The following is a 19,233-nucleotide window of genomic DNA, read 5'->3' as shown; positions in this document are numbered from 1 at the left end:
ACCATGTTGCCTACTCATAGAAGCGTTTCAAGTGATATGTGTTATCGTTTTACCAAACTGCATAAAGAAACAGAAATGACATTGTTAAATCAACAGCTCCCTGCTCTTCTGACTCCTCATCAAAACAGAAGACACATCTAAACTTCAAGCATCCAACAGCACCACTGAGACACTGTTATTCAGGAACCCCATCAAGACCGCAGTCAACCTATGATTCATCTGCGGAAACTCGAGAAATTATTTCTCACTGATTATCCTCCCCCCCCCCCCCCCTACACTGACGAGCCAAAACCTGACGACCACCTACTTAAAAGCTTGTTGGTCCACCTCTGGAACGCAATTCAGCAGTGGTTCTGCATGCCATGGATTTGACAAGTACTTGATAGGTTTCCAGAGGTTTGTGGAACCAGATGCTTACATTCCATAATTTACGGGCAGTTGGTTTGTGGGCACTTAACTGGCACCTGACAGCATCCCAGTTGGGTTTCATCACATTTAGATAAGCCAAATCTGATGGCAAAGACATCAACGTGACTTCACCATCATGCTCCTCAGACCATTGCAGCACGATTCTGGCCTTCTGAGGCGAACAGTTATCCTGCTGGAAGACGCCATCGCTATTGGGGAAGGAATCAAGCATAAGGGGTTACACGTTCACATAGTCCACTACTGTCATGGTGCCTTCGATTAGTCCAGGTCCCATGGAAGCCCAGGTGAATGTCCCCCATAACCTAAGACTGCTGCCATCGGCGTGTGTCCGTGGTGCACTGCATGTTTCAAGCAGCCGTTCGCCTATATGACGACTTCTCTGGACACGACCATCAACCTGGTTTAACAATAAATGGGATTCATCCGACCAGCTGACACGATTCCATTGATCTGTGGTCCAATCACGATGATCCAATGCCTACTGTAATCATAACTGACTATGTTTTTGGGTCAACGAGTGAACACGTGGCGGTCCTCTGCTGCAGAACACCATGTTCAATTCTGTGCGCTGAACGGTGTGCTCCAAAAAAGTTTTGCTTGCGCCTACCCTGTACTTTCTCGTCAAATCTGCCACGGATTGTCGCCTATACTGCGTTGGAGAGCGGGCAAGCTTCCGATCCCTATGTTCTGAGGTATGGACGTCTAAATTCTTGTCTCCTACACGTGGTTTCAGCATTCTTCAACCACTTTGCATAGATACTCACAACATTAGCACACAAACAGCCAACCAGCTTCACCGTTTCCGAGGTGCTCGCTCCGAATCACTGGGCCAGAAGAATCTGGCTTTTGTCAAAGTCGCTTAAGTCGGTGGATTTTCGCATTTGCGTCACTTGTCGTTCGTCGCTAGAATGATATCCCATTCGTCTCTGCTCCGCTCATATACATCTCTTACCGCGTCATGTGGCCCCAACGCCAACAGATTTTCATTAGTAACAGTACATGTGTAAATCTATCAGTGCTATAAATCTGTCGCATTAAATGAAATTATTAATTTCTTGTACTACGTGCCAAAGCTTTTATAAATTTTTCAAATGATGTCATATTCGCTTGTAGCTGTCATTGTTTTTATTGCACTATTGCAGTTTCTGCATCTGTGCCATATTTCTAGCATTGTGGAGGTTGATGTGTAGAGCTATTTGCACCGATGGGGACAATTTTGGTGCACAAGTAACTATGGAAACATAGATTGTTTTCCAGTTATGGTAATTACACATCACTGCATAGTATGTTTTGGAAAGCGACTTGTGCACCAAGGTTAACTCCATGGCTGCAAATAAGGTCAGACCACGACCCCTTCACTACTACAAACGAACTTTAAGGCCTGTATACCATCTGATGATGAATCGCTGTTGACTTGAAATCAAAAATGGTTCAAATGGCTCTGAGCACTATGGGACTTAACATCTGAGGTCATCAGTCCCCTACATCTTAGAACTACTTAAACCTAACAAACCTAAGGAGATCACACACATCCGTGCCCGAAGGAGGATTCCAACCTGTGACCTTAGCATTCGCGCGGTTCAGGACTGAAGCGCCTAGAACCGTTCGGCCACCGCGGCCGGCGACTCGAAACCGATAGCTGTCTCTGCCATAACAATAGGCGATTGGCTGCAGTCATTTCTGATAAGCTTTATTCGTCACAGTCGCAATGTTCCACATCCATAATGGATAAAATCTCAGTTCTACATAGGCAGTTTATGAACCAGCAATTGTTGACAGCCGTTGGTGGTTCGATTTTTGTTGCTTGAGGCAACTCGAATTTCTACCGCCTTGTTACAGGACGGTATATTTTACTTACCCCTCTCCTATAATTTGTGAATAAAACAGGCACAAACTGCTTTTCTATCCATTGTTAAGTGCAGAACAGACGCACTTCATCAGCAGGCAGCACGCGTTCCCCCCTCTCCAATCGCCACCGCTAAACTCACGAGCATATTTCACATCAGCACAAAAAGCATTCCTGTGCCAACAGGAATTAAGGTGTTCAGATGATTAGATTTAACCGCGGACGACTCTACTGGTTCGATTACTCTTAATTCTTTATGTATCCTTAGTAACGATGTCTGTGGTATTAGCGCCTTTGATATTATATGAATGCATGGCGACTGTTCTTTCAGATAATTAAATTTCACCGCGGACGTCTTCGCTGCTCCGATTACTCTTCATTATTTATGTATCCTTATTAACGGTAGCCTAGTTCCTGCCTAGTAAGCAAGAGATCCCGGGTTCGAATCCCGGTCTTGTACACATTCTCATTCGTCGCCGCTGATTCCACGTAATGTGCAGCTGACAGCGGCGATCCCCTCCCTTTCCTTTCTTTTCTTCCCTTCTCCTCCTCCTGTTATTTCTGTTATTGATACAAACAAGCACTAAGCTGCCTCTTGAGTCCAAAAATTTTGTTTTAAACGAATTTGTATCCTCAACATGTAGTTTTCACTAAAACATTTAAATTCCGATAAGCACTATCAGCACCGCGGACAATTCGCATCAGGTACGTCTTTCCTGTAGAAAATTGACCATAATTGGACCCGAGGTCAAAGCGGAAAACAACCCCTCCATGAGATGACGTAACATAATGTATTCACGTTCTGTGTAAGCGGAAGTATGGCGTGTATATTCTCCCAACTATCTGTAGTTACACAGCATATTGTTTATGACAGACGTTGGAAGGAAGCAAGGTGCAAGGTTCTTTCACTGTTTTTTTTTTTTGTTTTTTTATTTTTTGAAGTCCCTTCCTATGTCAAGGTCTTCACCTCACAGTAGCACTTACAGTCCACGTCCGTGACTATTAGTTGGACATACTAGTATTCCAATGTTTGTCAAACTCAGCAGTTTTTGCCCTCTGTGTCTCCTCTAGTACCATGGAGGTTATTCCCTGATGTCTTAACACATGTCCTATCATTCTACCACTCCTTATAGTCAGAGTTTTTGCCATATTCCTTTTCTCATTCGCCGATTCTACGGATAACCTCCTGATTTTATTTTGAGACTATTCTGTACCACGATATCTCAGACGCTTCGATTCTTTTCTTTTGCGTAGGAACGGCATATTCCAAAAGTCAAGTTGATATTAAAATAACGTAGAAAAATTATAGAGCTGTTTCACTTACTACAACGTAGGGGTTGGACAAAATGTGCGAGGGCTATTCGAAAAGTAAGGTGCAATCTGGGGCGAAATGGAAACCACAGTGAAAAGTCAGATGCGTTTGGCAGTGTCTATAGCACGCCCGTTGGTCTCGTCACGTCGCTCTTTTCAGGTTTGACCACAGAGTGAGTACGTGTAGATGCCTAGGAAATTGGAAATGTGTGGTAAGTTCCTATGGGACCAAACTGCTGAGGTCATCGGTCCCAAGGCTTGCAGACTACTTAATCTAACTTACAAATAACTTACGCTAAGGATAACAAACACACCCATGCCGGAGGGAGGACTCGAACCTCCGACAGGAGGGGCCGCGCCATCCGTGACAGGGCGCCTGAAACCGCGCGGCCATGCTGCGCGGCGCGCGTGGCTTCAGTGTCGAGGGTATTGGAAAGTACTCGTAGGTACAACGCGACAATTAACGTCTAAGTTGGAGAAATAGTTGGGACGTGTCGCTAACTGCTGCAAATCAAACATTTTTGATTATTTTCACAGTGATTTTCATTCCTCGACCTATGGGACCTTACTTTCCGAATAGCTCTCGTACGGAAACATCGCCAGAAATGTGTGCTTGAACATAAATGCAGACGCTAGTGATGCCTGCAGGTTGCGCTGTTGTGTTTGACCACCATTGACATCTGCACAACGTTCTCGACACCTTGTAAGTGTTAGTCGCAGTCAGAACAGTTATCTGTGTGGTTGTGAGTGCATCATGTCGGGACTCGAACGTGGGCAAATCGTTGCTGCTCGTACGGTCGGTGATTCCGCAACGGAGGGAGACGGACTATTTGGTGTTTAGGCACCATATCGAAGATTTATACCGCACACACGAAAAGCAGAGGAAGGATATCTGATAAGCCACATGGCAGACGAAAGTGTGTGTTCAATGATCGTGACAGACGGTCATTTTGATGAAAAGTAAGAGGACGACAGCTGCAAAAGTCACTGCAGTACTGCATGCCGCACTCGCGAGACCTCTTAGCACCAAAACAATACGAACGGAGCTCCGTAGGCAGGAAATTACAGGGCAAGTTGATATTCCAGAACCAGTCATCAACTATACGAATACCCGCAACGGGTAAACGTGGTGACGAAGGCATAAAACATGAACTGTGGAGCAATGTCGGGAAGGCTCGTTTCACATTGTTTAAGACTTCTGGCCGCGTTTTTGTTACAAGAGTGAAACATGTCGGTTGTTTGCTGATGGCCTGGACAGCAATAACGTGGTATTCTATGGGCCCCAAGGTTATTTTGCAAGGTTGCATTACTGCCAACGATTATGTGACCATTTTGGCTCATGAGGTTCGTGCCATGTTTCAAAGTTTGTTACCCCAATGGCGATGGTGTGTTCCAAGACTACAGGACCCCTGTTCACAGAACTGGTTTGGTCCAGGACTGGCTTTGTAAGCACGACGAAGAACTGCCGCATCTCGCACTGGCGCCATGGTCACCAGATCTCCGTATTATTGTCCCTTTGTGGTCTACTTTGGAGAGAATGGCGCGTGGTCACCATCCACCTTCATCATTGTTACCAGAACGTGCCGCTGTTTTGCAGGAAAAAACCATACAAGACTTAAATTTATCCCTTCCGAGACGAATGGGAGCTGTTTTGAGTCTCAAAAGGTTTCCTATACCGTGTTAGGCACGGGAATGCGTTCTGGTTGTGATATTTCCACATATTTGTCCAGTCCCTGTATGCCGTTGCTAATATTTGTCAGAGCTGTGGAAGACAATAAAAAAACTATTCTTTTTCGGTTTATCAAACAGACGATTCACCTTCATAAAATAGTGTCCTCCAGTTGTACGTTCTCAGAAATGTCTTCCTCAAATAAAGGCCGTTTTTTTGTCAATACTAGACTTCTCTTGGCCGAGAATGTCCTCTTTGTCCTTTGTCTGGGCTAGTCTGCTCCTTAAATGCTCCTTGCTTCGTTCGTCATGGACTGTTTTGCTTCCAAAGAAGCAGAATTCCTTCACGTCATCCATTACAGTGGTACCAAATTTGGTGTTAAGTTTATCGCTTGTGTGATTTCTTCTTCTCCTCATTATTTTCGCCTCAGTCCATATTCTGTGCTCATTACACTGTTCATTCCGTTCAGTGCGTCCTGCAATTCTTTCCGACTCTCAGTTAGTGCAAGGTTATCAATGCGTATTAGTAAACAGCTGAAACAACCACCCAACATAGTTACGTCACACACCGCCATGAAACACTCGGCAATTCGAAGCCGTCTTGCGGCAGATGGTTGCAACTTGCGTCAGCGAAACGGGAAAGTCGACTGAATAACATGCATGACATGCAGTACCTCGCCTGATGTTGAGAACAGAATAAACAGTTCGTAGACATCACTTTTCAGCACTGCTTCGTAACTGACAAGAGCCGGACGGCAGTCTGGAGCATTGCTTCGCCCCCCCCCCCCCCCCCCCCCCCGGCAGCCGACTATATAGCAGCAGCGCGCGGTGCTGTTGTTGCAGACCTGCTGGGGCAGGGGGCGCTGCTGGTGGGCGTGGCTTGCTCCGGCTGCAGTGGCGTGGCCGCCGCCGTCTGCATCACGGCCGCCGCCGCCGTCAGCGGCGCTATCTCCACGGGGCCCCTGGCCGCCTCGATAGACCTCAGCCCCAGCTACTGCGGTATGTACCCACCAGGTACCACCAGGGGGGCAGCCACCGCTGCTGCCTGAAGTGGGTGTAAAGCGAACTGAATTTCTCGCCAGAGTCGCAGGTTCATTACTAACGAAACCATCTACGTAATGATCTGATGTATGATAGACATCAAGCGCAATCGTGCAACGTATTAGGAAGAAATGAAATGAATCGAAACCCTCAGCTGCCAACAGGTGTTGTTGATATACCTCAATGAGGACAGCTGAAAGTGTGTGCCCCGACTGGGAATTGAACCCTGGATCTCATGCTTACATGGCAGACGCTCTATCCCAGCGAGGGCACAGAGGATAGCGCGACTGCAGGAACTTATTTATCCCTTGAAGTTTCCCGTGAGACCCACATTCCCAACTGTTCACAGACTATATTCGTAATGTTCCTAAAGGATATTTGCCCATTCACTCATTACTCGCGCCAAGTAAGGTGATGATTCCCATAAGAGTTCGGGCAAAGTGTGCGCATTCGCACAGGAGAAGGTCAATTCCCGGGTAGCCTTTAACTATATAAAGATAGTAACTGTTCCGAAAGAACAGATACCAATGATGACCATGCAGTTTCTGTAGAAAGAAATGATAATTAATCAAAGCCCTCAGCTGCCAACCGGTGTCGTCACCTTACTTGGCGCGAGTAATGAGTGAATGGGCAAATATCCTTTAGGAACATTACGAATATAGGTTGTGGACAGTTAGGAATGTGGGTCTCACGGGAAACGTGCAAGGGATAAGTTCCTGCAGTCGCGCTATCCTCTGTGCCCTCGGTGGCTCAGATGGATAGAGCGTCTGCCATGTAAGCGGAAGATACCGGGTTCGAGTCCCGGCACACATTTTCAGCTGTCCCCATTGATGTATATCAACAACACCTGTTGACAGCTTAGGGTTTCGATTATTTATCATTTATTTCTAGAGAAGCTGCATGGTCATCATTGGTATCTGTTCTTTCGGAACAGTTACTATCTTCATACATATTAGGAACTTTTGAAGAGGCATTCTGGGACGCGAAATTTACAATTCTTCAACAGTCACCAAGAGCTCAGCAGAAAACGTAAACACAGGCTTTTAGTCCACAAAGATTTATTACACATGTCCCCAAAACAGTCTTACAAAATCTTTTACAAAACCAGCTTTCCAATAGGCACCAATATCAAGGATAATCAAAGCCCTTATGCAATCTTTACATGAGTACATAGAATGAAACAAGTTAAGTAAAGATCCTTCCTTTTTAATTAAACAAGCAAATGGATCTCAATGAATATGAGTGAAGATCCTAATTCCCCACAAATACTCGCAGGTGCATTAAGCAACAGTACAGAAAATTTAATAACAACCTGTTAAAGAGCAATTTCAGCAATGGGACGCTTAGTCCATTCAATAGAAAATGGTTCAAATGGCTCTTAGCACTATGGGACTTAACTTCTCAGGTCATCAGTCCCCTAGAACTTAGAACTACTTAAACCTAACTAACCTAAGGACATCACACACATCCATGCCCGAGACAGGATTCGAACCTGTGACCGTAGCGGTCGCACGGTTCCTGACTGTAGCGCCTAGAACCGCTCAGCCTCTCCGGCTGGCCCATTAAATAGATCAACGGAATTCCACTAATAAAATAAAGCTATTTCACGGAACTACTCGTGGAATTCCTTCCAAATATAACACCAAATATGTGCAAAACAGATATTTTAATACTCACTTTAAATTCCATGCAACAGCATACACACCCCGGCGGATGACCCACACAAATGCAAGAGAAACCAGTTACTCGGAACAGGGGACGCACCTTGGGGCAACTCGAACACCCTAATGGGTGAAATCCCCAAATAATAGCGAGCCAAAAATGCTCAACTTCTCTTAACCACTGGGGCGAGCAGCGACATTGACAGGATACAGCCAAGTAGTGTAGAGCGTCACCAAAACGTAGCTGGCCGAGCTGATGGCGTCCGAACACATTTCGCCGAAGGCCCCGCCCCCTCTATTGGTCAGTCCGGAAATGGTTGTGCCCGTCGTTAGTTGTAGACTGGAACATTAAAAAAAAACACAAGGACAGATAAACAAACCAAAGAGGCAACACAAAACACTCTAATTCCAGGGTTATGACCCCTTTAAATTTAACGCCCTTAACAGAAAACCTCAAATAAATGACTTGGAAAATTATTCACTCCTTACAGTTTATAATTCGAAATCTTTACAGGCAGCTCTCCCATTTACGAGCATGAAGTCAGGAGAAGTTAACGGCCTGCCAAATCAAGAACATTAGAAGTATAATACAAGACACAAGGGTGACGGCCCCTTCAAATGGAGACCACAGTATAAATCACAAGATGCTTAAGTACTTTAGAAACCCACTGTCTTAATACAAAACGTGGCCTGCGCACTGTGCTGGAATGACTCGTGCAGGTTTCACACTACTCACGCTTTGTACTCTCGTCACTGGGCAGTGTTTTATGCTCTGAACACCGCTATTCAGTATATATTTTTACCAGAACTAAGAGTGGGTTCCTTATTTCCGCCTCAGCGGAACAGTCACACACTGTTTCCGGTTGTGAACACAAATTACGGCCAGATTGATCACTAATGCCACTTCAAAGAAAATAGTGGGTGCCCATCGTTAGTAGCAGCAAGCGACGAGACTCCACATAGCGGTCATAGGCATCCAATATCAAGTTGTACTATATACACTCTTGGTAGTACATTAGAGTCCATCACCACCAGTCAGGCGCCGACACACTTCTCAAATCGTAACACAGCGCCGCGAGAAACCAACGCCCCACGTAACGGTCACTGCGAGACTCCACAACATAACCTATGCCCATACCACGGGCAAGCACGACCTCTAGCGCCCCGGAGCGGAAAACCAAGACTCACATTGCCGGAAGCGCCGCGCTTAAGTAGTGGCCAGAGGAGGAAAACCAAAGAGAAAACACGCATGCCAGAACGACCTGGATTGATGTCCCGACTTGATAGAGAATCATTGGCGCCAGCGTTTCCCCCACGGCTCACACTCATCTTTTAGCGGATGAAAAATGGCCGTTTATGAACAGCATCCTCGCAGATACTGGACTTGTATTCAGTGGCTTAGAACGAGTAGCCCTGTGACCCAGTTCGGTATGCTAACCTTTGCCTAAAGTCAGTCTCTGTTTCTACTGCAGCCTTAGTTCGCCTCGGCTTCCCCCTTAATGACAGTCGTGGTGGAGAAGCATGCTTAGAATTAAGGACAGGAGGGGACAGCGCAACTCTACTTAAATAACGGGTGTCCGGCAAGTAAGAACTAATTTGAATTGTACGCCATTTTGTTAAAAAAAATGGTTCAAATGGCTCCGAGCACTATGGCACTTAACATCTATGGTCATCAGTCCCCTAGAACTTAGAACTACTTAAACCTAACTAACCTAAGGACATCGCACACATCCATGCCCGGGGCAGGATTCGAACCCGCGACCGTAGCAGTCGCGTGGGCCATTTTGTCATATGACCGTTGGCAGCCGTGGTTTTTTCGTTTGTTATCTGCGATCCTTCCCATTAGTGTCCTGATAGCTTTTGTCTGGTGAGCATTATTGTTTGATGTCTATTTTCGTTTTGCAGCAGATGAACTGAGCAACGTATTCAGATGAGAAAAAGGTATTATGAAAACAGTGAAACCCCGCCGCAACTGTTCGTGATTTGCTTGCGACACTCGGACGTAATGCTCGTCCAACCGGACCATGATTTCGGAACTTGATCCGGAAGTTGCAGACCACGGGCTTCAAACGTTAAGAAAACAGGACGACAGCGTTCTGTTCGAACCCAAGGAAACATTGGTGTCGTGCGTGACAATGTGACCGTAAGCCCCAGAAAATCGGTTCGCTGACGAGCTCAACAATTATATTTATCACCAAGTTCACTGCATGAAATCCTTTCAAAAGATCTGAAAATGTATACGTACAAGATCCAACTTACACAAGAGTTGAAGCCTGCAGGTCATGGAAAGAGACATCAGTTTCCTCAATGGGTCTTGGTTCGACAATCGGAAAACGAGAAGTTCGCAAAAAGAATAATTTTCTCAGATGAGGCACACTTCCACCTCAGTGGGTACGTCCATAAGCAGAACAGTAGAAATTGGGGTAACGAAAATCTGCGAGTGACTGTGGAAGATGAGATGCAACCAGAACCCACGAGTGTGTGGTGTGTGGTGTGGGCTCCGGGCAGGAAGAGTAAACGGCTCGTACACTTTTGAAAATGATGAGAACAGCGACCGTTACTGAGACGTGCTTTCTGATCGGGTTTTTCCCTCTTATTGATGAAAATGACGATTTTTGGTTTCAAAAGGATGGTGCGGAATGTCAGACATCTCGTGAAACGATTGCTGTGCTGAATGAAAAGTTCCCTCAAAAAATTATCCATTTGCGTGCAACGAGGAATGGCCTGCCAGATCATGCAATCTTATGCCTTTTGACTTCTTATAAGTATATATAAATAATATAATAAAGTATAATAAGTATATATAAATGTAGACCTCACATAAAGCCAGTTCGCTTTGCGTACGGAGGATCTACAGATATTCAACACATTCAGGTACCTGTAATAGAAATATCAGTAACATGCGAGCAGTATACAAACAAATCAAAGGTTAATAAAACGCCAGCAACTGTTAGCTGGAACGAAGGTAACAGCAGTGTAGATGCCACACACATGCAGCCACGAGATACACACAGACATATAAATACATAAAAATACAAACGATGCAAACAGAGACAATCTGCAGCCATCTCTACCGGCCGTTGTGGCCGAGCGGTTCTAGGCGCTTCAGTCCGGAGCCGCGCTGCTGCTACGCTCGCAGGTTCGAATCCTGCCTCGGGCATGGATGTATGTGATGTCCTTAGGTTAGTTAGGTGTAAGTAGTTTTAAGTCTAGGCGACTGATGACCTCATATGGTAAGTCCCATAGTGCTTAGAGCCATTTGAACCATTTTATAGTCATCTGTGTTACGTATATTATCAGCAGATGCAGAGTATCCCAAACAAATAAACAGATACAGATTCTGCAGGCCCACTGGTAACTAATAAGGACAATCATGAGGACGTATCACCAGATGCAGATCAGAAACATGGACGTGACAAAACCAGAGTAATTCATTATGACGAGACCAAGCAAAACCTACGTGTGAAAAACCTACGTGTCTGTAGGCTCGATAACAGAGATAGATTTCAAACGGCACTGAGCTTAGTTACACGTCTCACGATCCTCCGGAATGTAAACATCCCAACAGACAAACATGAACTCTGTGATCTCTTGGGAGTAACATGTACACGGATGGGAGAGAGCTTGAACTAAGAGGAAGTCCAAAATTACTTTGTAAGAGCACATAAATGCGTATACCTCAACGCCAAGGAGACTACACTTCAGTGTTTCTCTAACACGAAATCTCCATTCTCAAGATTATACAGTTAAACTGTATGAGGAATTCATTAGTAGGCATCGAACTTGGTAGGTTCGTGGACGAAGCAGGAGCGGATATACTCTGTCTCCGGCAACAATACATGTGTGGTGGAAAAATTACAGGGCTGCCAAAACATTACACGACCGTCCACCGTCACAAGGGCAAAACACGCAAAGGCTGAAATAGCAGTAACAAACACGACCTTCACGATAACAAAGATTACACAGCACTTTTAGTAGCACAAAGCCACAGCCAAACGGTCGCGACACTTCAGTGCACGCACAGAATTCGTATGACATCGAACCGTTTGCAGACCTAAGCAGAGAAGATGCAAAATTTTCCGTAGGTAGAAGTCTACTAATACTCACAGACATTAACGTCCGCTCTACGCTCTGCTATGCTGATAGAATAAATACTAGAGAACATGTAATAGTTGACATCATAAATGAGTGCAACCTCTTTGTATTACTAGGCAAGTACAAGCACCAACATATTGTAGCAACGCTGGAGGAGTCAGTAATGAATGACTAGCAAACAAAAACTCACTAGCACACTTAACAAAATGGGAAGTACTGGACGAAACAAAATACAGACACGTACGTGGACACACACACCACGACCTCACAACATCAGGGATTACTTCTAGGTAGGGAAAACTGGCAGAAAATCAGAGTCACAGAGAAGATTTTCCACTACACGATATCCGAAGTAGCATAGACTACAAAACGCATGTTCTAACAGACTTACCAAAAAATAAAAAATAAAGAGAGAGCGCGCAGTCAGGAGCCATTCCGCGAGCAAAAGCTGGACGGAACATAAACTACCATGGTCTGCAGACTTGACAAGACTACGGAAGATTCACATGATAAAAGAAGATACTACCAAAGAGCCGATACAGCAAAAGTGCGAAAATTCTGACTTTAGCTGTACAGTGAAGAGAAACAAAAATACAAAAAAGAACTAAACATAACAAGACACAACCATTGCGACTACTTTGTTAAAACACAAATAGAGGACAGCGTATGGGGGGGGGGGGGGGCGTTTAAGTTACAGACAGAAAGAATGAAGACCCCAAAATTACTGTCAACATTAAAAAAGGCAGTCGGTCTGACGTCATAGGGCTGGAGATGCTCGGCAGAGTTTCTGCTCAGCTAGCTGCTTCCTGATGACGAAGAAACACACGATCAACACCACCATGTGGCCTTAAAGTGACCAGATGAGCAATGTTTACGAAAGTGTTAGTGTTACCATCCCTTTCGCCCGTGAAGTAGGACTAGCGATAGACTGACTAAAAAAAATAGAAAAGCGCTCAGCCCACACGAAATCCTTTCGGGAGCTCTTAAAAATACTTTCACACAGTTCACTCAGTTTGTGATGAACATGCCAAACGACGCCTTACAACAGGTAAGACTCCCTGCTTTTTGGTAAACAGACAACGTGGTCATTGTTAAGAAGTCAGAGGACAGTGTCCCAACCGACCCCAAAACATACAGACCAGTCTGCCTCCTAAGAACATTGGGGCTAACATAAAAGAGCGGCATCTTTGTAATCGACTACGATCACACAGGCAGCTCTTTGGCCTAAGGCCACACTAGTATTGTTTTACGGCAAAAAGATCAATAGCTGAGGCAGTCAACCGCGCATTAGAAACAATACAAACGAAAACGAAAACGATAAATATGCAGTTGCAACTTTAATCGACATCACACTTTTGGTGGTCTGCGTTGTTCGTTAGGTTGAGGGAGATGCAATTACCAACTGCCCTGTACGTATAACAGCTTACTAGATTATTGCCACCAGAAATTAGTCAAGAAAATACACGCAAGGCTCAACCTGTGGACCAGTATTTTGAGACATTGCTGTCGAGCCAGGCTTAAACAGCTTGGATGCGGATGACGGAATGAATGGGGTAGTCGCTTATTCAGAAGATTTATTAGTTGTTATATCAGCAAACTCATCAATACATCTAGAAAACAAAACTACATAACTTCTCATAAGTATAAGAAATTGGTGTAGACGCAACAAACTCAGAATAGCTGCATACAAAACAATATATGTTACTCAAAGGGGCACTGAAACGGAACACAATTATTAAACTGGATAGCGTTAAAATAAAAATGAAACAAATAACGCGATATTTAGGAATACATAATAACGAACGACTTACTTTCAATGTGCATATCAGACTGAGAGTTGACGAAGTGGTGAAACTAACGCACCAGCTTGCAAGGCTAAAGTCACAAAATACAGACTACGTTTGAGGACGCTACGAACGTATCACACAGCTCTCTATGAAGGTATAGTATGCTTTGCAGAAAGTGCGTAGGCGTACTGTGTGTGTCTTGGGACCTATAGAAACAGAGCAGAAGCCAGATGACCATACTACTGAGAATGTAGTGTGCTTTTGGCACCACATCAATAAAAGCCTTTGGTGGTTCTGGGGACTTGCCTCATTGACGTCGCTGTCCGCCACATAGAAGCGGCTTACTGGCTGAAGAGGGGTGGCACGACAATGGGAACAGGGGGAAATATCACATACATGTGTCAATTAAACAGCTAGCGCCTTAACATATGGCAAAGGGACTGGGGAACGACCGACAAAGACCGTCGCGTTTTCTCCTTCTCCAGTGCATGGGAACGGCTGAAGCTGAAGCATCCGGATCCAAGCTGCTGCATGGTCCACTGTTTGATCGGCCACGGCCCGTACGCAGCACATTTGAACCGCATGGGCCTTAGCCAGAGCGCTACATGCACATGTGAGACATGGGTCTCCTGAACGCGCGGCATTACACTGCAGCACACTTACAAACGTACGACCTGAGACAGAATATAGTGACATCAAAGACATAGACAAACGGTGTGCTCTAGGTAGAATCTCTGATATGATTTCAAGAACACTGCATGACGTCTTCAGACGGGTAATCCATACGGCAGATCTGAAACAGTTAGACGACAACAGGATCGAGACACCGTCACAGAAACTAATGTAGATGCAGATACAGAAAACGACATAAACACAACAACGACGACAACATTTGATACATACTCATAACACAAGGAGTTGAGTTGGATTGGATTGATTTGGGGGAGCAGACAAAACAGCGAGGTCATCGGTCTCATCGGATTCGGGTAGGATGGCGAAGGAAGTCGGCCGTGCCCTGTCAAAGGAACCCTTCTGGCATTTGCCTGAAGCGATTTAGGGAAATCACGGGAAACCTAAATGAGGATGGCCGGACGCGGGATTGAACCGTCGCCAGTCATGGGCTGTGCGGCTGGTCCCGGCGGAGGTTCGAGTCCTCCCTCGGGCATGGGTGTGTGTGTTTGTCCTTAGGATAATTTAGCTTAAGTAGTGTGTAAGCTTAGGGACTGTTGACCTTAGCAGTTAAGTCCCATAAGATTTCACACACATTTGAACATTTTTTTTTTTTTTTTTTTTTAACCGTCGCCCTTCCGAATGCGAGTCCAGTGTGCTAACCACTGCGCCACACACAACAGTACGACACCTAAAGTACATAAATAAGATAATTATAAGCAAAGCAGACATAGCATGCGATTGGTTCGTGTATCTAAGCTTCTCTTGAAAAAGAATCTAAAAGAAAATGACTAATATAGGAATAGAGACACTCATTACTTCTAAGGAATACGCCGTACGGGGACGTGAGGCTCGAAGTGTAAGTTCCGAGGCTTCCCTCACGCCTGTGGCATTAGTGAGGGGAAACAGCATCATGCGCACAATCATACAACATAAAATCACATGTACAAACATATAGAATTACGTGTAGATATACTATCACAAATAGTGCAATGGGCATGCCCTACAGCAGCAATTAAAAGATGTAATAAATAGTAATACTTCTTAGATAGCTGAAACAAATACACACAGTCGTGCATAGCAAAATAAGAAGACATAATGTTGTATTCTACATCAGGTGCGACAGGTTCGACGTTTCTGCCGAGGTCCTTCCACCAGGAATAGCAACAACATGAACCAGAATTTATATGTTACATTTTACTTTAACTCTAAAAGAAAATTTGCAGCTAATCTCTTTCCTATCTTTCTATTATTTTCATCTTAACTACTAACATTTATTATTTTAACACTCCGTTTCCTGTAAGTGATTTAGTTTTCTTTGTAACTCATTGCTATTACACTTCTTTTATTGCTGAAAACACACACACACACACACACACGCACACACACACACACACACACACACACACACACACACACACACATATATATATATATATATATATATATATATATATATATTAAGAGGGTTGGAACTTTAATAATGGCAACTATTTATTTACAGCTCGTACAAAATAGATACGTGTTTCAAAGTTTTACTGACCTTCAGAGTAGTCACCATTATTGTGTATAATCCGTTGCCAGCTATGTGGAAGTCGTAGGATTCTCTTAGCAGTGCCAGTCGTGTTGGCAGTTCGAGCGCCGCGGTCTATTTCCCGATGAATTTGTAGCAGTTCGGAAGCGAATGCCGTGAAGTGTTTCCTTCAGTTTAGAAATCGAGTTGAACTCACGATGGCTTTAGACAGGGGGGTGCAGTAGGTGGTATAGCACTTACCAGCCCAATCAGTCAAACAAATCAGTAAAATGTTGCACTGTACGTGCTTGAGCATTGTCCTGCAGAATGATGGGCAGGTCTTGCAAAAAGTGTCATCACTTCTGTCTCTATGCTGTTCATTTTTGGAACACAACCTACGACCAGCTTAGAGACAGAAGTAATGACAATTTCTGCAGGACCTGACCATCATTTTGCAGGACAATGCTCAAGCAAAGCTCTTACTGGTGTGTTTGACTGATAGGGCTGCTAAGTGCTATACAACTTACTGTACCTCCCTGACTTAAGCCCTCGCGAGCTCAACTCTACCTCTAAACTGAAGGAAACACTTCACGGCTTCAGGACTGCTACAGATTCGTCGGGCATTAGACGGCACCACTCGAACTGTCAACACAACTGGCACTGTTAAGAGTATCCTACGACTTCCACATCGTTGGCAACGGTTTATACACAACGCTGGTGACTACTTTGAAGGTCAGTAAAGCTTTGAAACACGGGTCTATTTTGTACGAGCTGTAAAGAAAAAGTTGCGACTGTTAAAGTTCCAACCCTCGTATAATTCTCATCTGTAAAAGTTTTGAGAGTGCTAGCTGGGATCAGTGCTTCCCCCCTTCCCCCGAAAACCAATCTCTGCCACCGCCAGTAGATATCTTCATATCTGAATTATTTTAACTACTGAGCATTTACCTCTGTATCGATCTTCAGCGGCTATCTGTCTCAGTGTAGGAAGTTATCTATTTGTAGTGGTACTACGTTACGTTACGGAATAGACTAGACTTAGCGTTTAGCAACCTGCTTCATTTAGCTGATTATCTCTTTTGCATGCGCTTAACTTACTGTCAAGAATAATTAATACAGCTACTGATGAATCACCTGCCATCGATCTTGTCAGTCAGGTAGGGTAATTGCCTAACACGCATCTGAAACTGTGTATATTACGCAGGTCTCTGTCTATTGTCAGTAGTTCTATGTCGCTTGCACACTGAGATATGGAAAAATTACTGCGTGCTTTCGTCCGCTTATTACTGTTCCGTACCTTGTTATTTTGTCCAAGTGTGATATGTGTGTAATGCAATGCTATGTCTAACTTCAGTTTGTTGGCCATTACCTATGTCTGTTATGATAAGCAGTGCCTTGCGTCGTTACAGACTATTATTTCTGTTGACTGATTTTCTTATTTAAATTATCACTTGTAAAATTAGAATGTGAATAATTCATTAGGGAAAAAATGCGACGTGTAATGATTTATTATGTGAAACGTACTAACACCAAGTTCCACGAAATGACCCAGGCATTTGTTTCTGTAAACCTCTATGTCTCGTCATTCCATATGTACATCACTATTCTACAATTCACATGCAAGTGCTCGGAAGAAATATGACTTTCAAACAATTTCTTGACCATTCCACTCCCAAGAAGCACGTAGGAAATATGAACACTTATTAAAATGGTCACTTCTCCCTATGTAAGTCGGGGTCAAACAAATATTTTCGCATTCGCAGAAGAAAGCTACTGATTGACATTCTGCGAAAAAAATCACGCCGCAACGAAAAACGTCTTTGTTTTAATGACCACCACCCCAACTCTTGTATCATATCCGTGACACTCCCTCCCCTTGCAACGCGACATTTCTCATACACAGTTGCACAGCCTACATTACGCACTCTACTCTGCGTTTTGGATTCCATTCAGCGGTCGTAACAGCAGACATTCTCAGCCAGATCCGACGAGAACAGTGATCACTTACCATAAACTGTCACGTCGCCAGCTCTGAAGGAAACATGAAAATAGCGAAATTTTAACCTGAAATTTAATTTTAACAAAAGATGGAAAAGTAAAATGAACTTTTATTGCTCATGGCGCACTTGCTATTGATGCAGTGCTACTGTTATGTACAGTGACCAAGAATATACTGAATTTGTGTTAACTATCAATAATTCTTTTAGATAGGTTTTTCATTAAAGGAAAGGTAATTTTAAAAAATAATTGACCTATAAAAAGCGATAATATTGTCTTTTCACTGATAAACCTGCTCTGAAGGAGCGTATAACATAGAATATTACTGTGTTTAAAATAACAAGATTTTTTCCTTATACTGTGCTAATAATTTACTTGGTTATTTATACTGATATTTAAATTGGATTTACTTTAGGAAAGAGGAATGCTGTTTAAAGTAAAATAGCTTTACTAGAATTTCAGTGAGTTTGTCTATTGTTGCTAATATGATCATAAATTGAAATTACTGACTAGTGATTCTCTGAACCTGTCTGAAAGTTATTAAACAACAGTTTTCTGCCTTGCCTTTTATCGACATGATCTGAGATGCTGTAGTTGAGCTGGACAGACGGCTGGAAGATGTCTTCACGTCTGCGTACTGATAGCCATCGTTAGATGTACGCCTTTGTACATTTCGACGCCATTAAGTCCTGGATAGGTACACGCCACATTTGCCATCAAAGTGGTCGGTAATTCTTGCACTCCAGCTATTTGCGTTATTTAAACTACTTTTCCTGTTAGGATTATATTAATGCTTTCAGCTGCTGACGGGCGTTGCTATATATCAACGGGGACAGGTGAAAATGTGTGCCCCGATCGCGACTCGAACCCGGGATCTCCTGCTTACATGACAGACGCTCTATCCATCTGAGCCACCGAGGGCACAGAGGATAGCTCGACTGCAGGGAGTATTTCGCTCACGCCTCCCGCGAGACCCACATTCTCACCCTTTATGTCCACACACTACATTCGTAGTGTCCCACACCAACACACTCATTACTCGTGGAAGACATTCTTACCAAGTCCCGTAAGAGTTCGGGGAATATGTGTGCAACCGCACAGAAGAAGGAGGTCATGGCCGGTATTGACAGAACTATATACTTATATGGATGGTGTCTGTTCTTTCGGACACCATATCCATATAAGTATACTTTTCCTGTTGTCCAGCCCAAGTATCTT

General features: G+C 44.1%; 1 protein-coding gene across 1 annotated transcript in view; it reads left to right on the top strand.

Annotated features, from left to right (window-relative positions):
• LOC126162085 (putative inorganic phosphate cotransporter) overlaps positions 1-19,233 on the top strand; it is a 217,424-nt gene that overhangs the window by 160,250 nt on the left and 37,941 nt on the right. The window contains exon 9 of the mRNA XM_049918359.1: positions 6,098-6,253. Within this exon, the coding sequence (XP_049774316.1) occupies positions 6,098-6,253 (156 nt within the window). The remainder of the gene's footprint in view (positions 1-6,097; positions 6,254-19,233) is intronic.

The sequence above is a fragment of the Schistocerca cancellata genome, chromosome 2, assembly GCF_023864275.1.
Source record: "Schistocerca cancellata isolate TAMUIC-IGC-003103 chromosome 2, iqSchCanc2.1, whole genome shotgun sequence".
NCBI classification, from domain to species: Eukaryota; Metazoa; Arthropoda; class Insecta; order Orthoptera; family Acrididae; genus Schistocerca; species Schistocerca cancellata.
This window is presented reverse-complemented; position numbering and strand designations above follow the sequence as displayed.